General features: G+C 43.6%; 1 protein-coding gene across 1 annotated transcript in view; it reads left to right on the top strand.

Annotated features, from left to right (window-relative positions):
- Positions 1–23,017, top strand: part of ptpn20 (protein tyrosine phosphatase non-receptor type 20) — a 254,022-nt gene that overhangs the window by 40,708 nt on the left and 190,297 nt on the right. Inside the window, exons 11-13 of the mRNA XM_060854122.1 lie at positions 12,578–12,681; positions 17,792–17,884; positions 22,888–22,995. Coding sequence (XP_060710105.1) covers positions 12,578–12,681; positions 17,792–17,884; positions 22,888–22,995 — 305 coding nt within the window. The remainder of the gene's footprint in view (positions 1–12,577; positions 12,682–17,791; positions 17,885–22,887; positions 22,996–23,017) is intronic.

Raw genomic sequence — 23,017 nt, 5'->3', positions numbered from 1 at the left:
CTTCTGGGGAAGGTGGGACCTGTACATGAAGGACGGGTTGCCCTTGAACTGGGGGGGACACAAATGTCCTGGGTGGGAGATTTGCTCGTGTGGTTCGGGAGGGTTGAAACTAGTTTGGCAAGGGTATGGGAATCAGAGCTATATATCTGAGAGGGGGGGCAGTTGCAGTTCGGGCAGTGACAGAATATAGTGAATCTATCGGGAAGGCTTTTCATGCAAAGAAACAAAAGTATTGGTTAAAGTGTGTCTGCTTTAATGCAAGGAATGTCAGAAATAAGAGTGACGAACTTAGAGCATGGATCAGTACTTGGGACTATGGTGTTGTGGCCCTAACTGAGACGTGGGTTTCACTGGGACAGGAATGGATGCTAGATGTTCCAGGTTTAGAACATTTAAAAAGAACAGGGAGGATAGAAAAAAAGAGGAGGGGGAAGGTAGCGTTGCTAATCAGAGAGTGCATCACAGCTACAGAAACAAAGGATGTTGAGGAAGGTTTGTCTACTGAGTCAGTATGGGTGGAAGTTAGGAACAGCAAGGGAATAGCCACCTTATTGGGGGTTTTATGGACTCCTTAACAGCAGCAGAGAGATTGAAGAACTCATAGGCTGGCAAATTTTGGAAAAATACAGATGTAACAAGGTTGTTGTTATGGGTGATTTCAACTTTTCCAATATCGACTGGAACCACCTTAGTGCAGATGGTTTGGATGGAGCCGTTTTTGTCAGGTTGTTCATGAGGGTTTCCTTACTCAGTGTGTACACAGACCAATGAAGGGAGAGGCCATTTTGGATTTGGTGCTCGGCAACGAGCCAGGACAGGTGTGAGATCTCGCGGTGGGAGAACACTTTGGTGACAGTGATCATAACTGCCTCACATTTGCCATAACCTTTGAGAGGGAAAGGAGCAGTTACCGAGGGAAGATATTTAACTGGGGAAAAGGAAATTATGACGCTATCAGACAGGAATTGGGAAGTACAGACTGGGAGCAATTGTTCCACAGAAAGGGCACAGCAGACACGTGGAGACTGTTTAAGGAGCAGTTTGTTGTGATTAATGCTCAAATTTGTACCTCTGAGAAGGGGTAAGATCAAGGAACCTTGGATGAAGAGAACAGAGGGACTTCTTGTCAAAAGGAAGAAGGCAGCGTCCTTAAGGTGGAGGAAGCAAGGATCTACCACAGCTTTAGAGGATTACGGACTTGCTAGAAAGGAGCTCAGAAATGGACTGAGGAGAGCCAGGAGGGAGCACAATAAAGGCTTGGCAAGACGGATTAGGGAGAACCCAAACGCATTTTTCTCATACATGAGGAATAAGAAAATGGTCAGGGAGGAAGTAGGACTAATCAGGGATCTTGTTGCGAATGAGAACTTTGAGGAGCTGGGATACAGCCTTGAACAGATCAAGATTGATGAAGTTGATGTGCTGGCAAACATTAAGATTGATAAGTCCCCAGGGCCAGACCAGATTTACCCTAGGCTGCTCCGGGAAATGAGAAAGGAGGTTGCTAAGCCGCTCGCGAAGATCTTTGACTGCTCACTCTCCACGGGAGTCGTACTGGAGGATTGGTAGGAGGCGAATGTTGTTCCTCTTTTCAAGAAGGGTAATAGGGAAATCCCTGGCAATTACAGACCAGTCAGTCTTATGTTTGTGGTCAGCAAAGATTTGGAAACAATTCTAAGGAATAGGATTTATGACTATTTGGAAAAGCATATCATGATTAAAGGTAGTCAGCATGGCTTTTTGAGGGCAGGTCATGCCTCACAAATCTTATTGAGCTCTTTGAGGAGGTGACAAGACAGGTCAACGAAGGTCGAGCAGTAGATGTGGTGTATATGGACGTCAGCAAGGTGTTTGATAAGGTTCCCCATGGTAGGCTCATTTATAAAGTCAGGAAGTATGGGATACAGGGAGATTTGGTTATCTGGATTCAGAATTGGCTGGCTGACAGAAGGCAGAGAGTGGTTGTAGATGGAAAGTATTCTGTCTGGAGGTCAGTGTTGAGTGGGGTCTTGGATGAGGAGGTTCAGGGGTGGGTTAGTAAATTTGCAGATGACACAAAGGTTGGAGGTGCCGTTGTTAGTATCGAGAGCTATTGCAGGCTGCAGCGCTACATAGACAGGTTGCAGAGCTGGGCTGAGAAATGGCAGATGGAGTTCAACCTGGATAAATGTGAAGTGTTGCATTTTGGAAGGTCAAACTCGAATGCTGAATATAGGATTAAAGATAGGATTCTTGGCAGTGTGGAGGAACAGAGGAAACTTGGTGTTCAAGTACATAGATCCCTCAAAGTTGCCACCCAAGTGGATAGGGTTGTTAAGAAAGCATATAGTGTTTTGGCTTTCATTAACAGGGGGATTGAGTTTAAGAGCCGTGAGGTTTTGCTACAGCTCTACAAGTCCCTGGTGAGACCACACTTGGAATATTGTGTCCAGTTCTGGTCGCCCTACTATAGGAAAGATACAGAGGCTTTGGAGAGGGTGCAAAGAAGGTTTACCAGGATGCTGCCTGGACTGGAGAACTTGCCTTTTGTAGAGAGGTTGACTAAGCTTGGACTTTTCGGTCTGGAGAGAAGGAGGAAGAGAGGTGACCTGATCGAGGTATACAAGATAATGAGAGGCATGGACAGAGTCAATAACCAGAGACTTTTCCCCAGGGTAGGATTGACTAGCACAAGGGGTCACAGTTTTAAGATATTAGGAGAAAGGTATAGAGGGGATGTCAGAGGAAGATTCTTTATGCAGAGAGTTGTGAATGCATGAAATGTGTTGCCAGTGGTGGTGGTGGAAGCAGAGTCATAAGGGACATTTAAGCGACTGCTGGATATGCACATGGATAGCAGTGAGTTGAGGGTTGCGTAGGTTGGATTATTTAATCCTTGGCACAACATTGCAGGCCAAAGGGCCTGTTCTGTGCTGTACTTTTCCATGTTCTTCGCAGGGTCGGTGCAGACTCGATAGGCTGAATGGCCTCTTTCTGCACTGTAGGGATTCTCAGTGTGAGACTATGAATCAGTTGCATAAGTGAGACAACAAAAGTGGAACATCGAATAATGGTCTGGTATAAAATATAAGGTGCTAATGTCACTCTGAGAGGTAAAAATCATTGCGTTGGTGAATAGCGACTGCTTCTAAGTAATGCCTGTAGTAGAATTCCTATTTGCTATAATATGCAGTAAAAGCAAACCAATTTGAACAAAGAGCAGGATATTGTAGATAACATGCAGTTATCACGAGCTCATTTATCTGGACACTGTTAGCCCATTTATTATTTTCTGATGTGTGTTTTGTCATCTATGGGGCTGGAGGAAGCCGGATGAGCTCAGTTCCATCACCTTGCCATGCCGAAAATGAAGTGTGTATCTTGTTTTCGATTGCATTGTTTGATACTGGTTCTGGGAGCAATCACAGATCCTGTTTCTCAATCTGCATTTAGTGCATGAACCATCAAATGCACAATGTTTGTATTCTATTCTCGGGCAGTGAATTTTACAGGGATAAATGTGTCGTGGATACTTTAAAATGAACGTAGAGTAGATTATGTTTCAAGAAAAGATTAATGAACCTATAATATTTGGAATGTAGATCAGCTGTGAGAGATTGTTTGAGAGAAACTTTAGTTTGGTTAAATTGAAAAGTACTGATTTCATACTTGATGTCAGTACAGTCATAGAGTCACCGAGATGTACAGCACGGAAACAGACCCTTCAGTCCATGATGACTAGATATCCTAAATTAATCCGGTCCCACTTGTCAGTACTTGGCCCATCTCCCTCTAAACTCTTCCTATTCATATAACTATCCATTTGCCTTTTAAATGTAATTGTACCAGCCTCTACCACTTCCTCTGGCAGCTCATTCCATACATGTACCACCCTCTGTGTGAAAAGGATGCCCCCTCATTCCCTTTTAGATTTTTCCCCTCCCACCTTAAACCTATGCCTTCTAGTTTTGGACTGCCCTACTCTGGGTAAAAGACCGTCTTTATTTATCCTATCCATGCCTCTCATGATCTTAGGGCGGCACAGTGGCTCAGTTAGGGTGGCACAGTGGCTCAGTGGTTAGCACTGCTGCCTCACAACACCAGGCTCCTGGGTTCAATTCCTACCTATCTGTGTGGAGTTTGCACATTCTCCCTGTGTCTGCGTGGGTTTCCTCTGGTGCTCCGGTTTCCTCCCACAGTCCAAAGATGTGCAGGTCAGGTGAATTAGCCATTCTAAATTGCCCACAGCGTTAGGTGTGTTAGTCAGCAGTAAATATAGGGTTGGGGAATGGATTTGGGTGGGTTTCTCTTCGGAGGGGCGGTGTGGACTTGCTGGGCCGAAGGGCCTGTTTCCACATTGTAGAGAATCTAATCAAAACTTCTCTCAGGTCAGCCCTCAGCCTCCGACGCTCCAGGGAAAACAGCCCCAGCCTATTCAGCCTCTCCCTATAGCTCAAACCTTCCAACCCTGGCAACATCCTTGTAAATCTTTTCTGAATCCTTTTACGTTTCACAACATCTTTCCTGTAGCAGGGAGACCAGAATTAAACACAGTATTCCAAAAATGGCTGAACCAATGTCCTGTGCAGCCGCAACATGGCCTCCTCACTCTTGTACTCCTGTACTTTATGACTCACATACATTTGTAACTGTACAAGGGGCAAATATCAGGACACATGATCCAAGAGGTCCTGTGGACCCATCAGCCTGTTGCTCAGCAACAGTTCGAAGGAAGGATGTTTAAATTATAGCCTTGCATTAGCAGATGGGTAGAATGGAAATCAATAGACAATTCTCTCATTGTAAGAAGATGAAGAACTGTGGACTTTGGAAATGTGAATGAGATTCTGTTATTGTGCTGAGAAATGATGAACAGTTGATGTGAGACTTGTGGGACCTAATCAGTGAGTTGATGTAATGACGGTGGTCAGCATCTCAGTGGAGTTCCAACCATTGAAAACAACAGCCTGCATTTATATAGCGCATTTACCATAACAGAACTTCCTAATTCACGGGAGGACTATAAAGCAAAATCTGACACTGAAATAAAAACAGAAATTGCTGGGGAGACTCAGCAGATCTGACAGCATCTGTGGAGAGAAAACAGAATTAATATTTTACGTCCAGTGACCCTTCTTCAGAACTGGAGTTCAGAAGAAGGGTCACTGGACTTGAAACATTAACTCTGTTTCTCTCTCCATAGGCATGGACAGACCTGCTGAGTTTCTCTGACAATTCTTGTTTTTGTTTCAGATCTTCAGGAGACTGGAGGGTAGCGATTGTTGTGCCATTATTCAAGAAGGGCTGCAAAGAAATGACTGAGAACTACCGATCAGTAAGTTTAACATTTGTTGTAAGTAAGTTACTTGAGAAGATTCTGAGAGATAGGATATATAGGCATTTGGAAAGACAGAGTATGATTAGGAGTAGGCAACATGGCTTTGTGAATGGGAAATTGTGCCTCACAAATTTGTTAGAGTTCTTTGATGAATTGACCAGTAAGGTTGATAAGGGCAGGGCAGTAGATGTAGTCTATATGGCTTTCTATATGGTAGGCTGCTCTGGAAGGTTAGATCACATGGAATCCAGGGGGAGCTGGGCAAATGGCTATAAAATTGGGTTGATGGTAGTAAAAGGTGAGGTCTGCAGATGCTGGAGATCAGAGCTGAAAATGTGCTGCTGGTTAAAGCACAGCAGGTTAGGCAGCATCGAAGGAACAGGAAATTCGACATTTCGGGCCAGATGGTAGTAAGTAGAGGTTAGTAGTGGAAGGATGCTAGTTGGACTGGAGGTCTGTGACTAGTGGAGTGTCTCAGGGGTCAGTCCTGGTCCCATTGCTGTTTGTTTTCTATATCAATGATTTGGAGAGAATGTAAAAGGCATGATGAGTAAGTTTGCAGACGACACTAAAATAGACAGTATCGTGGACAGTGAGGAAGGTTATCAGAAGCTTATCAGGTGGGAACCTAAACTATGGTTCCAGTATACAGGAGCTTGAGAGGTATGAGATCAGAAATAAGGTTTCAATGTTGCAAGAGGGCACCAGCAAGCAAGAAGTTGTTTTGAAGCGTGTTTACATCAATGCCAGTAGTACTCATAATAAGGTGGGTGAACTTGCAGCATGGGTTGGTACTTGGGATTTCGATGTTGTGGCCATTTCAGAGACATGGGTAGAGCAGAGACAGAAATGATTGTTGTAGGTTCCAAAATTTAGATGTTTCAGTATGAACAGAGAAAATGGTTAAATGGCGTGGGTAGTGTTAGTCAAGGACGGTAATTACGGTGGTAGAAAGGACATTTGAGGACTCGTCTACAGAAGTAGTATGGGCTGAGGTTATAAACAGGAAAGGAGAGTCACCCTGTTGGGAGTTTTCTATAGGCAGAGGATGTAGAATTTTCTATAGGCAGCGCAGAGGAAAATCACCTATACAGTGTATTCAAAAAGAATGGGTTCCTAATGAACGCAGTTCGCTGATTTCTCAGCAACAAACCCAAACAAGCAGACAAAACATGTCCAGAAACCCTAGCCATTCTTCTGACATCAAAGACATCTCAGAAATGACTGCTAGACTACTCAGATCCCTTGACATCAAGGTAGCCCACAATCCCACCAACACACTAAAACAGCAACTAGTGAACTTGGAAAACCCTATACAAACAACAAGCAAAGCTCATATCATTTACAAAATACCTTGCAAGAACTGTAATAAAAACTACCTGGACAAACAGGCAGAAAACTAGCCACCAGGATACATGAACATCAACTAGCCACGGAATGACATGACCTACTCTTACTAGTATCCTTCCATATGAATGAGGAAGGACACCACTTCGATTGGAACAACACATCCATCCTAGTTCAAGCCAAACAGAGACACGCACGTGAATTCCTAGCAGCATGGCATTCCAACTGGAACATTATCAACAAACACGTTGACTTGGATCCCATTTACCACCCCTGAGAAAAAGAACAGGAAATGGCATCACCATAGGAAATGATGTCACGACAGGAAATGACCTCACCAACCCTTGGAAACTCGAACATATTATAGAAAGCGGGCTACACCACCAGTGCTTCGTTCAGAGGCTCACTGAGGATGTTACCTGGTATGGTGATGAAACGTCTGAAAACAAACCTTTTAGCTTAGCGAGCAAACCTCAACCTGAGCTATAAATCGTCTCAAAACTCGCTAGAGGATGTAGAGGAAAGAATAGCAAAGATGATCCTCAAAAGGAACGAGACTGATAGGGTAGTTGTTATGAGGGACTTTAACTTTCCAAATATTGACTGGGAATACAATAGTTCAAGTACTTTAGATGTGTCATTTTTGTCCAGTGTGTGCAGGACAGTTTCCTGATACAGTGTGTAGACAGGCCAACAAGGGGCAAGGCCACATTGGATTTGGTACTGGCTAATATACCTGGTGAGATGTTAGATTTGGAAGTAGGTGAACCCTTTGGTGATAGTGACCACAATTTGGTTTTGTTTACTTTCGCAATGAAAAGAGATAGGTCTATGCCGCGTGGAAAGAGATATAACTAGGGGAAAGGCAATTATGATGCAAGTAGGCAAGATTTAGGATGCATAGGATGGGGAAGGAAACTGCAGGGGATGGACATCTTGAAATGTGGAGCTTATTCAAGGAATAGCTACTGCAGATCTTTGATAGATATGTACCTGTCAGGCAGGGACGAAGTGGTCGAGTGAGGGAGCCATGGTTTACCAAGAAAGTTGAATTTCTTGTTAAGAGGGAGAAGGAGGCTTATGTTAGGATGAGATGTGGTGGCTCAATTAGGGCACTTGAGAGTTAAAAGCTAGCCAGGAAAGTCTTAAATAGAGAGCTAAGTAGGGCCAGGAGGGGACATGAGAAGTCGTTGGCGGGTAGGATCAAGGGAAACCCTAAGGCTTTCCATAGGTATATCACGAATAGAAGACTGACTGGAGTAAGATTGAGGCCAATCAAGGAAAATGGTGAAAAGTTGGACAAGGAGTCAGAGGAGATAGAGGAAGTGCTAAATGAACATTTTTAGTCAGTATTCACACTGGAAATACACAATGTTGTCGAGGAGAATACTGAAATACAGGCATCTAGACTACACAGGATTGAGGTTCACAGGAGGAGGCTTTAGCAATTCTGGAAAGTGTGAAAATAGCTAAGTCCCCTGAGTCCAGTGGTATTTATCCTCAGATTCTCTGGGAAGCCAGGGAGGAGATTGTAGAGCTTTTGGCTTTGATCTGTATGTTGTCATTGTCTACAGGAATAGTGCCAGAAGACTGGGGGAATAGCAAATGTTGTCGCCTTGTTCACGGAGTAGAGACAACCCTGGTAATTATAGACCAGTGAGCCTTACTTCGATTGTGGGTAAAGTGTTGGAAAAGGTTACAAGAGGTTTGATTTATAATCATCTAGAAAGGAATAAGTTGGTTTTATCAAGGGTAGATCATGCCTCACAAACCTTATTGAGTTCTTTGAGATGGTGACCAAACAGATGGATGAGGGTAAAGCTGTTGATATGGTGTATATGGATTTCAGTAAGGTGTTTGATAAGGCTCTCCACGGTAGGCTATTGCACAAAATACGGAGGCATGGGATTGAGGGTGATTTAGTGGTTTGGGTCAGAAATTGGCCAGCTGAAAGAAGACAGAAGGTGTTGGTGGTTGATGGGAAATGTTCATCCTGGAGTTCAGTTACTTGTGGTGTACTGCAAGTATCTGTTTTGGGGCACTGCTGTTTGTCATTTTATAAATGACCTAGATGAGGGCTAAGAAGGGTGTGTTAGTAAATTTGCGGATGATATTAAAGTCAGTGGAGTTGAGGATGTTGCTGAAGGATGCTGTAGGTTACAGAGAAACATAGATAAGCTGCAGAGCTGGGCTGAGAGGTGGCAAATAGGGTTTAATGCAAAAAAGTGAGAGGTGGTTTACTTTGGAAGGAGTAAAAGTAATGCAGAGTACTGGGCTAATGGTACGAATCTTGGTGTAGATGACTAGAAAGATCTCGGTGTCCATGTACATCGATCCCTGAAAGCTGCCACCCAGGTTGATAGGGTTGTTAGGAAGGCATACGTTGTGTCAGCTTTTATAAGGAGACGTGATGATTTGGAGATGCCAGTGTTGGACTGGGGTGTACAAAGTTAAAAATCACACAACTGAAATTATACATTGAAAATTATACATTGAACAGACAATCAATTTTTCAATGTATAATTTCAGTTACATCACACTGCAAATTTTGCTATAAATTCTGTGTTACGATCAAGCCCTCCACCATCACCTGATGAAGGAGCGTCGCTCCAAAAGCAAGTGTGCTTCCAATTAAACCTGTTGGACTATAACCTGGTGTTGTGTGATTTTTAAATTTATAATGAGAGGGATTGAGTTTCGGAACCATGAGGTTATGCTGCAATTGTACAAAGCTCTGGCTGCACTTGGAGTATTGCATGTAGTCTGGTCACCGCATTATAGGAAGGATGTGGAAGCTTTGGAAAGAGTTCAGAGGAGACTTACTAGGATGTTGCCTGATATGGAGGGAAGGTCTTATGAGGAAAGGCTGAGGGGTTTGAGGCTGTTTTCATTCGAGAGAAGAAGGTTGAGAGGTGACTTCATTGAGACAGTAAGATAATCAGAGGGTTAGATAATGTGGACAGTGAGAGCCTTTTTCCTCGGGTAGTGATGGCTTGCATGAGGAGACATAGCTTTTAATTGAGGGGTATTAGATATAGGACAGATGTCAGAGGGATTTCTTTACTCAGTGAATAGTAGGGGTGTGGAATGCATTGCCTGCAACAGCAGTAGACTCGCCAACGTTAAGGCATTTAAATGGTCATTGGATAGACATATGGTTGAAAATGGAATAGTGTAGGTTTGTTGGGCTTCAAATTCTTTTCACAGGTCAGCATAACATTGAGGCCTGTACTGCGCTATAATGTTCAATGTTCTAAATTGCAGCAGGACCTTGATCAGCTAGGGAAGTGAGCTGAGAAATGGCAAATGGAGTTTAATGTAAAGAAGTGTGAGGTACTCCTATTTGGAAAGTCAAATCAAGGTAGAAATTTTTTCATGAATTGTAGGGCCTTAAGGAATGTGATGGAACAAAGGGATCTTGGAGTTCAGGTTCACAGTTTTCTGGAAGTGGACTCACAGATAGACAGGGCAGGAAAGAAGACTTTTGGCACACTGGCCTTCATCTGTCACAGCATTGAGTATAGAAGTTGGGAAGTTATGTTGAGTCATACAGGGCATTGGGGAGGTCACACTTGGAGTATTGTGTTGTTTTGGAAGCTTGGCATCAAACTGGAAAGAGTGCAGCAGAAATTTGCAAGGATATTGCCAAGACTCAATGGTCTGAGTTATAGGGAGAGGTTGGACAAGCTAAGATTTGTTTCTTTAGAGTGTAGGAGACTGAGGGGGGACCTTATAGAGCTGTACAAGATCATGAGAGGCATGGATAGGGTGAATGCATTCAGTCTTTTTCCCAGGGTTGGGGAATCGAGGACTAGAGGGCATCTGTTTAAAGTTAGAGGGGCAAAGAATAAAAGGGAACCTGAGGGCAACTTTTTTGCACAGAAGGTGGTACGTATATGGAATGAGCTGCCAACGGAAGTGGTTGAGGTTGACACATTAACAACATGTAAAAGATATTTGGACAAGTACATGGATAAGAAAGGTTTAGAAGGATGTGGGCCAAGGGCAGGGAACTGGCGTTAGTGTGAATGGACATTTTGGTCAGCATGGATTAGTTTGGGTCAAAGAGCCTGTCTCCGTGCTGTAGGACTCTCTGACTCTATCTTCAGCTTCCGCAGTTCTTTATTTCATTAAAATATAATGCTGAGTCACTTTCAGCGATATTGACTGAGAAATTCCAATCGGGTTGGAAGCCCTATTTCCAAATGTACTTAGAGTGAAACTGATCACGTTAATCTTTTGGTTCGTTCTGTCCTGGACAAGTGCCTCCTGTTGCGAAGGAGTTGAAAGCTGCTCAGGTAACATCACAGCCAGTAAAACGGAGAGAGTCAACTTGGAAATCACAATCCTTTGTTACAGCTGTATTCTGATGGTTAAAGGCCTCGTTAACATCTAATAAGAAAAATACATGAGGTTCAAGTGAGATGAGGGTGTCAGGTGGGAGAGGGACAATTGTTATAGGGGGAGAGGGGTTTGGGTGGTGATGGGTGAGGGATTTGGGTGGTGATGGGTGAGAGGTTTAGTGTGGCAGTTGGGAGAGGGACAAGGGTTGTAGGAAGAGAGGGGTTTGGGTGGTGATGGGTGAGGGATTTGGGTGGTGATGGGTGAGGGGTTTAGGGTGTCAGGTGGGAGAGGGACAAAGATTGCAGGGAGTGAGGGGTTAAGGTGGTGATGGGTGAGGGGTTTAGGGTGGCAGGTGGGAGAAGAGAATGAAGGTGTCAGGTAGGTGAGGGTAAGAGTGGCAGGGAAAGAAGTTGTTAAGGTGGCAGGTGCTTGAAGGGTAAGAGTGATGGAGAGAAGAGAGAAGGGTTTGGTGAGGGGTTTAGGTGACATATAGGTGAGAGGTTAGGGTGGCAGGAGAGACGGATGAGGGTTGGCTGGTGGGGAGGGATTTGGATTTGGGAAGACCCCAAAGACCTTTGATAAAATTACTTGCAGTGACAGCCAGGGTAATACCACAACAATGACCCCAAAGTATCTCTAGACTATTAATTAAGGGTTGAGGGATAATGAGACTGGACTTACATGCAACTCTTTGGCCTCACCCACCCTCATGAGGATCCACCCATATTTTGAGAAGTTGTAAAATCATAGAATCTTAAAATCCCTAGTGTGGAAGCAGGCTATTCAGCCCACTGAGTCCACATCTGAAGCACATCCCACCCATACTCAATCCCCTCCCCTGTAGCTCTGCATTTCCCATCACTAATCCACCTCGACACTAAAGATTTACAAGGATGTTTCCAGGGTTGGAGGATTTGAGCTATAGGGAGAGGCTGAACAGGCTGGGGCTATTTTTCCCTGGAGCGTCAGAGGCTGAGGGGTGACCTTATAGAGGTTTATAAAATCATGAAGGGCATGGATAGGATAAATAGACAAAGTCTTTTCCCTGGGATGGGGGAGTCCAGAACTAGAGGGCATAGGTTTAGGGTGAGAGGGGAAAGATATAAAAGAGACCTCAGGAGCAATTTTTTCGCACAGAGGGTGGTACATGTATGGAATGAGCTGCCAGAGGAAGTGGTGGAGGCTAGTACAATTGCAGTATTTAAAAGGCATTTGGATGGATATTGAAAAGGTTTGGAGGGATATGGGCCAGGTGCTGGCAGGTGGGACTAGATTGGGTTGGGATATCCGGTCAGCATGGACAAGTTGGACCGAAGGGTCTGTTTCCGTGCTGTACATCTCTATGACTCTATGGACAATTTAGCATGGCCAATCCACCTAATCTCACTGTAGGAACTTGTAGGTAAAGCATTAGCAATTTATACAGATTGCCATGATTAGCAGAAATTTGAGCAATGCTTGGTCTTTTAGGAGAAGCAGCACTTCACCACTGGATGGTCCCTGGTTTGGCCTGAACACGTGCTCACTGTGTAAGAGTCCAAGTTAATGGAAGCTCTTTTTCTCTTGCAGCAGAACAGCTGATGTCCCTCAATCTGAAATTCTCACCTCCTCGAGAGAAAGGTGTCGATACTTGGGTCTGCAGAATGTGACTCCAGGTCAAAGTGATGTGACTGGTAAGTTCAGTAGAGAGATTCTGTATGTACAAAAGGAATTTTTTTTATTAAACCCAACTCCTGTTGAGGAGGGAAGGTGAGGCCATTTTATGAACTGTTCCAGGAGCAGAGTCTCATCGCGAGTGCCCATCAGCAGAATGCTCATGTTCTCAATATGGAATCATTCAGAAGGTAAGGAGGCAGAGGATACAGGGAAATTTGGCTGTCTGGATACAGAATTGGCTGGCCCATAGAAGACAGGGTGGTAGTAGATGGAAAGTATTCAGCCTGGACCTTGGTGACCAGTGAGGTTCTGCAGCGATCTGTTCTGGGACCTCTGCTCTTTGTGAGTTTTATAAATGACTTGGATGAGGAAGTGGAAGGGTGGGTTAATACGTTTGATGATGACATGAAGGTTGGTGGAGTTGTGGATAGTGTAGAGGGCTGTTGTTGGTTGCAATGGAACACTGACACAATGCAGAGCTGGGAAAGTGAGGACTGCAGATGCTGGAGATCAGAACTGAAAATGTGTTGCTGGAAAAGCGCAGCAGGTCAGGCAGCATCCAAGGAACAGGAGAATCGACGTTTCGGGCATAAGCCCTTCAGGAAGGTTCCTGAAGATTCCTGAAGAAGGGCTTATGCCCAAAACGTCGATTCTCCTGTTCCTTGGATGCTGCCTGACCTGCTGCGCTTTTCCAGCAACACATTTTCAATAATGCAGAGCTGGGCTGATAAGCGGCAGATGGTGGTCAACCTGGAAAAGTGTTAAGTGCTTCATTTTGGAAGGTCAAATCTGAATGCAGAATACAGGGTTAAAGGCTGTGTGGAGGAACAGAGGGATCTTGTGGATCCACGTCCACAGATCCCTCAAAGTTGCTACCCAAGTTGATAAGGTTGATAAGAAGGTGTCTGTGGTGTTGGCGTTCATTAGCAGGGGGATTGAGTTTAAGAGCCGCAGTTTATGCTGCAGCTTTACAAAGCCCTGTTTAGACCACACTTGGAATATTATGTTCAGTTCTGGTCACCTCATTATCAAAAGGATGTGGAAGCTTTAGGGAGGGTGCAGTGGAGATTTATCAGGATGTTGCCTGGACTGGAGGGCATGTTGTCTGAAGAAAGGTTGAGCGAGTTAGGGCTTTTCTGATTGGAGCGAAGAAGGATGAGAGGTGACTTGGTCGAGGGGTGCAAGATGATGAGCGGCATAGACAGAGTGGATAGGCTGAGACTTTTTCCCCTGGTGGAAATGGCTATCACGAGGGGACATAATTTTAAGGTGATTGGAGGAAAGTTTAGGGGAGATGTCAGAGGTCGGTTCTTTACACAGAGAGTGGTGGATGCATGAAATGCACCGCCAGCAGTGGTAGTACATTCAGATACATTAAAGACATTTAAGCGATAAGCTCATGGATGATAGTGAAATGAAGGGTATATAGGTTCATCTGATCTTAGAGTAGGATAAAAGGCCGGCACAGCATCAAGGGCCGAAGGGCCTGTACTGGGCTGTACTACTCTTTGTTCTATGTTCTAATATGCTCTCGAACAATTTTGTAATGATCTTTTTATGAATGCTGGAAACATTCTGAATATTTTAAAGATTGACATCATGAATCAAAATGGTACAGGATGCGAACTTAAAATGGGATATAGTTGACGATTGTTTGTCATTGTGCCTGGCCCCAGAAGGGGTTATTATAACGTGCAAAGTTATCCCATCCAGTGGATATCGATGTAGACTGTAGCACATACAGCAGTCTGGGACATTGTAACCTCTACAAGGGCCCTGCACTATAACCCATGCAGGCAATTATCTTTTATATCTAGTGCACCAGAATGACCCTTACTTAAAGAGTAAGTTCCCATCTGATTTCCCATCTACATCTTGGCCCTTGGCAAAATCATCTAAATAGAGGAAACTGAAGTCTCCCCACTGGGTGTAAATTGTGATCCAGCTGCAAATTTTGCTCATTTTTGGAAGAGTCCTACATTCCTCAAATTTCTAATGACTCCAAACTTGACTACTCCAATGGAAAAATAAAATACTGAGACCGGAAATAAAAACAGAAAGTGTTGGAGAAACTCAGCAAGTCTGACAGCACCTGTGGAAAGGGAGAACTGGAGTTTATGTATGCTTCATATTGCTGACCTTCCATTAGAAGTGAAACGTGACCTTTTGTTTCTGTCTCAAATATATTAAAACTCACTTGGCTGGCCTTCCATCTTAATCTGAACATACCCTATGATTATCTTTATTGAGTTCACGGGTTATAGGTTATGGGCAGCAACATTTTAAAATATTTTTGCACGTAACTTACAAGGGTCTAGATGAGAACTTTCAGTTGTTTGCCTGGCTATGCGACTTCGAGGGAACATTACCTCACTCTGCTTAGCACCAACAAAAAGGAGAAAGTGAGGACTGCAGATGCTGGAGATCAGAGCTGAAAATGTTTTGCTGGAAAAGCGCAGCAGGTCAGGCAGCATCCAAGGAGCAGGAGAATCGACGTTTCGGGCATGAGCCCTTCTTCAGGAATCTGAAGAAGGGCTCATGCCCGACACGTCGATTCTCCTACTCCTTGGATGCTGCCTAGCCTGCTGCGCTTTTCCAGCAACACATTTTCAGCTAGCACCAACAAAACCTTGGCTCTACCATACTCTAATTCATGTTGAGTCCTGTTCACTATTTGTACCTGCACTCACACCCACATGCCATCCCATGAGACCATGACAAAAGTAAACTATCTCTGCCTCCTTGTCCTTCTGGAAGTCTTTGACATAGTTGACTGTACCATCCTGTTCCATTGTGGGTGACTTTACTCTCACTTGGTTGCATTTATATCTATCAAATTATAGCCAGATAATCACTTGCAAAAAAAACACAGAAAATGCTGGAGAAACTCAACAGGTCTGGCAGTATCTGTGGGGAGAAAAACAAAGTATATACTACAGTGTGACTGTTCTTCACAACTCCAGAGCAGTATAGTGTTTTATGTCATTTGCACAGATCTTCTCTTCCTATTCCCATACTGTAGCTCTGTCCTTCCCCCAAGGGTGTACCATTGGATGCTCTTATCTCTCTCCTATGTGCTGTCCCATGGTGGCATTATCCATTAATAGGGCGGACGTGGCAAAGATATTTCCATTAGTAGGAGAGACGAGGACCTGAGGGCACAGCCTCAGAATGAAGGGACAACACTTTAGAATTGAGATTAGATTAGATTCCCTTCAGTATGGAAGCAGGCTGTTTGGCCCAACAAGTCCACACCAACCCTCTGAAGAGAAATCCACCCAGACCCACCATATTTACCCCTGACTAATGCACCTAACGCTATGGGCACTTCACCTAACCTGCACATCTTTGGATTGTGAGAGGAAATTCACGCCGATGCAGGGAGAATGTGCAAACTCTACACAGACAGTCACCCAAGGCTGGAAATCGAAACAGGGTCTCTGGCGCTGTGAGGCAGCAGTGCTAACCACTGAGCCACCATGCCAAATTTCTTCAGTCAGAAGTAAATCTTTGGTATTAATTGCTGAAGGAGTCTGTGGTGGCTAAGTCGTTGAGTGGATTGAAGACAGAGGTAGATAAGTTTTTGATTAGTAGGAGGATTAAAGGTTAAGAGGAGAAGGCAGGAGAATGGGAAACATATCAGCCATGATTGAACAGCAGGGCAGACTCTGTGCTGAATGGCCTAATTCTGCTCTTATGTCTTATGGTCTCATGGTCTATGGTCTCTCAATTGCTCCATTGCTATTGAATTATCAGGCTGCTTTTCTTAACTAGTCCAATATGCACTTTGCTGGTTTCCTCAATCTACCCTCTGTAAAATCCTGAGGCAGTCCAAACTTCAGTTGCCTGCATCTTAACTTGCACCTCTTGCTACTCCTGTCTCACCCCTGCACTCGCTGACCGACAGTGTCTCCCAGTCTAATATCTTGATTTTAAGATTGTCATCCTCATTTTCATACTTTTAACTCTCCCTATCACTGTAATTTTCCCTTACTTGACAATCCTCTGAGATATCTGCTCTCTTCTAGTTCAACAATTTTGTGCATTCCCAGTCATAATTGCTTTCCCAGTGGTGAACACTGTCTTCACTGGAGGAGGAGGGGGTCCCCAAACTCTAGATTTCATCTTTACACCTCTACAATATTTGTTTGTATTTTAAGATACAGTAGACTCCTGAATCCACGGATTCGGTTTCTGCGATTTGAGTTACCCGCAGTTTACCGCAGCCCGAAAATATTATATGGAACATTCCAGAAATAGTTCCAGGGGGCTGACGGAGAGGTAAATATCCCATTTAAATGATAGGGTTTGCCACTATCTGTGGTTTCGTGCATCAACGATAGGTCTTGGAACATATCACCCACAGATATGGGGACATCTGTACTTGTTAACACCCAGCAGTTGACTGAGGTGTTAGCCACATGATTCCAATGTCTCATTCTATGACTCAGTATCAACTTCAGTGTGATTACATCTGTGCCTTCTGACATTGTCCCACTTTGAAGGCCTGTCAGTGATGGAAGTAGTTTCTTCTGTAAAAATGTCAAGGCTACAAAGACTTGCGTTCATCTCATGCTTTTAGCATTATAACATATTGCAGAGCAAAGGCAGGTACTGAATCAGGGAAGGAGACATCAGGGTGCAGAAGTAGATTCGAGGAATAGCCTAAAAGGGAGGAGGGAGTTGGAGAGTGGAGATCCAGACAGTTGAAAGGTAAATCAGTGGAAATGGAAGACACACAAAAGACCAGAGTTGAGGTATCTTTGATTATTGATTCTTTTTCTTAACTACTCATATATAGGATGTGGGCATCACTGGCCAGACCAGCATTTACCACCCAACTTTTATACCCAGCGGGCAGTTAAGAGTCAACCACATTGCTGTTCATTTGGATCCAGGCCGGGTAATTTCTTTTATGCCAATTGACAGTGACATGGTCACCATCAGAAAAGCTTCCCTTTCCCCCAGATTTTTAATGAATTAAAATTTCGCCATTGGCCGTGATGGGATTTGAAACCTTGCCCCCGAGAGTATTAAGTTGGGCTTAACCTGTTCAGTTTTAATTAACATATTGCAATGTCGGCGTTGTTTTCTTTCTGACATCTCACAGGTACCTTTTATTCACAGGGGCATCAGAAAACAAACTGGACACTGAGATGACTATACCTGAGAGGGAGATTGTCTTTGTGACTTTGAAGAAAGATTCCAAAGTTGGTTTTGGTATGTTAAATAATTGACCTTCATCTTATTTATCAGATTTTCCTATTGGCCTAAAGATTACTGTTTAAATAATGTTGATCCCACCAGCTCTTATTTATGCATAAATGATGCAAGAAATTCAGGCAAGGGCAGGCACACATTAAAATGCAGAACTCCATAAGTTGCAAACCGGATATGCTGCTCTAACATAACCTTCATGAAAATGTTATCTCCTTGCTGGCTGAGCATGCACATCAGTGAATAGCAAGGGGTAGATATGAGCCAAATTTACCACAAAGATTTACATAAGCACATCTGAACCTGGAACAATTCAGCCCCTATTCTGCCATTTAATACAATCCTGGCTCAACCTCTCTCAGCCTCAACTCCACCTTCCCTGCCCATTGCTCATGACCTTCAGCCCATTACTAATTAAAAATCTGTCAATCTCCACCTTAAACTTACTCAATGTCCTGGCATCCACCACACTCTTGAATTATCTTGAATTAAGGCGGACAGTTTAAAACATAACCTTATGGAATCAAATGTCATAAGAAATCTCATTCCTTCAGCTATGGGGGACTGCAGATTATATTGCTTTAAAAAAATCTATTTCCCATTACTTTCTTCTTATTCCAATCCAGTCTTGCCTTTCTCCAAATTTCTGTTGAATTCACCATTTTACATTAGACAGCCCTGTTCAAACTGTGCACTATTTCAAACATTGGTTAAAAAAGATGTGCAATTGCTTCCTGTGTATTGTGTGTAGCTGCTTTTAAGCCCAAAGTGCTATAATGTGAATGAGGACACCTTTCTGGTCTAATCAGAAGAATCTTGTTGAGTAAACAATGAGTTCTGAGGAAGGGTCTCTGATTTCTCTCCAGAGATACTGCCAGACCTGCTGAGCTTTTCCAGCAATTTGTTTTTGTTTCTGATTTACAGCATCAACAGTTCTTTCTGATTTTGTGAAGTTTATTGCCTCACTGCAAGCATTTACAGATATGAATTACATTCCCTCAGAGACTGTTGGGTCAAAATCCTGCAATTCCTTCCCTACCAGCGCTCTGAGTATCCCTTCAACACATAGACTGTCGCAGTTCAAATAGGCAATTCATCAACACTTTCTCCAGGGCATTTAAGGATGGACAATAAACTAGCCTAGCCAATAATCCCCTCATCCCCTGAACAAAAAATCTGACAAAGTGACGATAAGACTCCTTTAATTTTGGAACTGTTTTGTCCCTGACATTATATTCATGTCCTCCAGGCAAACACCACTCATCAAGAAAAATTAATCATCTCCAGGACCTGTTCTTCTTCATTCCATAAGCATAAAAAGCAAACGACACCTCGTCATAATTAGAATGGAACATGATCGATCATTGCATAGGATTTGTTTCGGTTTTGAAGGCATGTCATTAATTTAAGAATTAGAGTGAACCTTTCCCAATCAGAAACGGCCCTGGTCAGATATTCTATGTGGTAGGAAGCCAATCAACAATTTACTATAAACGTGCAATCATTTTTCCTTGAGATTGCTGTTTATTTTAAACAGTGACAAGTTAAGTACATTTTTCCTTCATTGAAGCCTTTCAAGTGTAATGACTTCACCTCTAAGCCTTTGGGTAAATTAGTCTATGACTAAATTGATTAACTGTTGCCTAGGTCTCTCTGGAGGCCAGATCCGATTTATAACTATTTGTCTCAACATATCCAGTACAAACAATAAATATATTTTCACGAAAACCAATAAATTATACAGGAGGTGGTATGTAATGTGCATGGGTTTGTCTCTTGTGTAGCCTAACCCTTTCTGTACCCAGGGAAAGGTCTGTGAAGAAATATTTGCCATCAGACTCCTGACTGATTTATTGAAAGTCATGGTTGAGTTGAGAGACTGCATTGCAGATTATGCAGCTTCCAGCAATGCACTGTGCTGCTCAACCTGTCAAGATTCAAGCACTCCTAGTGTGATTCACAACCCTTGGCTTAAAAATGTGACCCCTTTTAATTATTCCCCTCAGTACACAGGGACCTGGGGAAATGGTGGCATTGAGGTAATATCATTGGGCTAGAAATCCAGTTAATTCTCTGTAGGCACCAGGGTCAGCTGGTGAAATTTAAATGCAGTTAATTAAATCTGGAATTGAAAGCTGGTCTATGTGCTGAAGCATTCATCAACTTTTGCAAAAATGCAGCCTAGTTCACAAATGCCCCTTCAGGGAAGGCAATCTGCTCTCCTTACCTGGTCTGGTTTTTATGTGGCTTCAGATTCATAGCGATGTGTGAGCCCTCCTTCTGTCAGATTACATCCATGTCTTGCGACGTTGTCCCACTTTAAAGACCTGTTTGGTTTATGATTTTAATAAACCTCTATAAGGTCACCTCTCTGCCTCTGATGCTTCGGAGAGTAGTTTCTTCTGTTAAATATGTGCAGGTTACAACAACTGGCATACAAATTCCCAGCTCGACGAACAGAACCACAACAACTTGCGTTCATCTAATTCCTTCAGTATTATATAGTTTCACAAGTTAAAACTCCAAACTGAATCAAAGGAGGAGTCATCAGGGCACAAATGCAGATTCCTTAAAAGCGTGGGGGGAGAGAGTTGAGGAGGGCAGTGAACCTGTTGTTCTTACCTGCTCTGGCTTACATGTGACTCCAGACTCACAGCAGTTGGGGGGAGCCTTAACGGCCAACAACCCGTAAAAAAGAATTTTTAAAAAGCCTCCAGCCATGTTTTAATGAAACATTTTCGGAGTTAATAATATTTGGAGATGAGACTCAAGCTAATTGTTGAACAATCAGAAAGACCTTGGAGTTCAGGTTCATAGCTCCTTGCAAGTGGAATCGCAGGTAGATAGGGTAGGAAAGAAGACATCTAGTACCCTTGCTTTTATTGGTCGGAGTATTGAGTACAGGATTTGGGATGTCATGTTGCGGCTGTACAGGACATTGGTTAGGCCACTGTTGGAATATTGCGTGCAATTCTAGTCCCCTTCCTATCGGAAAGATGTTGTGTAACTTGAAAGGATTTGGAAAATATTTACAAGAATGTTGCCAGAGTTGGTGGTTTTGAGCAATAGGGAGAGGCTAAACAGGCTGGGGCTGTTTTCCCTGGGAGCGTCGGAGGCTGAGGGGTGACCTTATGGAGGTTTATAAAAACATGAGGGGCATGAATAGGATAAATAGCAAGGTCTATTCCCCAGGGTTGGGGAGTTCAAAACTAGAGGGCATGGATTTAAGATGAAAGGGGAAAGTCTTAAAAGGGACATAAAGGGGCAACATTTTCATTCAGAGGGTGGTGCGTGTATGGAATGAGCTGCCAGAGGAAGTGTTGGAGGCTGGTACATTACAATGTTTAAAAGGCATCTGGATGGGTATATGAATAGAAAGGTTTTAGAGGGATCTGGGCCAAATGCTGGCAAATGGGACGAGATTAATTTAGGATGTATCAGTTGGACTGAAGGTTATGTGTCTGTGCTGTCACTATCCCATGAAAAGGATTTCTAAACAAATCTTCAACCAATTTTAATCTGTGTGAAATAATGAAACATTTTTGAGGTAATAATATTCAGAGGTTAGTCTCAAGTTATTTGCCCCTAAATGGTAAGGTTTAATGAAGAGTCATTGCTTGGTTCTGGTCGTGTGAAAGATAGGAGAGATATGAAAGGCCCGATTTTAATTCATGAAGATGGACTGGGGAGCTGGTACAAAAGCACTGAGGTGAATGACAAATGATTGTAATCTTTGTACTATGCGAGTCAAGAGATTTTAATTGTCAGGGATTGTCTGGGTTGACCTCACTGGGCTCCAGTTCAAAGAGAAACAGATTATCGAGCAGCAGGAGGCTGCCACTGAGGGCTGACTGGGAGAAAGTGGGGACTGCAGATGCTGGAGATCAGAGTCGGAGGGTGTAGGGCTGGAAAAGCGCAGCCGGTCCAGCAGCATCCGAGGAGCAGGGGAGTCGGCGTTTTGAGCATATTCCTGATGAAGAGCTTATGCTTGAAACACCGACTCCTCTGCTCCTCGGATACTGCCTGACTGACTGTGCTTTTCCAGCGCCACACTTTTTGACTCTGGGGACTGACGGCAGGATAGATAAGATACTTGGGTGATGGGCTGTGAGGAAGTTTGAGAGGGCTGCCCAGTCTGAGGTAAAGCTGTGGTAGACTCCTTGGGGCTGTCGGGTAGAAGGCCAAATCCTTTCTTCTGAGGCTCAGGAGCTGAGGTTCAATTTCTCATCCGCTGTTTCTGCCCGGCTGGGAAAACCAAACAAAGTCAAGCCAAAAAAACCGAAATTGCTGGAGAAACTGAGTAGGTGTAGCAGCATTATGGAGAGACAAAGAATTAATGTTTTGAGTCTGGTGACTCTATTCTGACAAAGGGTCACTGGACCCAATACATTAACTGTGTCCTCCTCTCAGTCCTTTTCTCTAAGTCTGAGAAATGCTTGAGAAATGTTGATGCGGTGAAGTGAATAAGTTGTAATAAGCGAGTGAGGAAGATTTGCAATGCATTGTGTCATTTCTCTGTCTCTGAGCCAAAGGTCCAGGTTTGACTTTCATGGTGGGATTGGCTTACCAAAGATAGCATTCGTAATGTGATCAGCAGGTTATTTGCCTGTATGTAGAAGATTGAGAGACTCTCTTAATCAGTCAGACTTGACTACTGCATGTGGTGACAAGGTGTTTGGGGGAAAAACTAGCCCTGGAAACAAATGTAAGTGTGTGCTTTGTCGGTCTCATATGCCACTAGGCACAGGGGAGAACCCAGGAAGAACTGAGGGAGTAAATGTGTATGGAGCATTAGATTTACAGAATCCTCAAAATTGTTATGGTGTGGAAGGAGTCCACTTGGCCCTCTTTCTGTTTCTTTTACTGAGTGCCAATATTCTCACATCCCATGCACGATTTCCGTCCAAATAATCATCCAGTTCGCTCTTGAACTTCTCAGTTGAAGTTGTCTTCCACTACAGTTCTAGCCAGTGCATTCCAGATCCTAACTCCGCCTTTCTTTGCAGGATTTCAGATTGTTGGAGGAGAGCGCACTGGGAAATTAGACCTGGGGATCTTTATTACATCAATCACACCAGGAGGCCCAGCAGACAAAGATGGACGTGTTAAAGAAGGTGACCACCAATTCTTGAAAGC

The sequence above is a fragment of the Hemiscyllium ocellatum genome, chromosome 43 (genome assembly GCF_020745735.1).
Source record: "Hemiscyllium ocellatum isolate sHemOce1 chromosome 43, sHemOce1.pat.X.cur, whole genome shotgun sequence".
Lineage (NCBI taxonomy): Eukaryota > Metazoa > Chordata > Chondrichthyes > Orectolobiformes > Hemiscylliidae > Hemiscyllium > Hemiscyllium ocellatum.
Note: the sequence above shows the minus strand (reverse complement) of the source record. Positions and strands in the feature narration are given on the sequence as shown.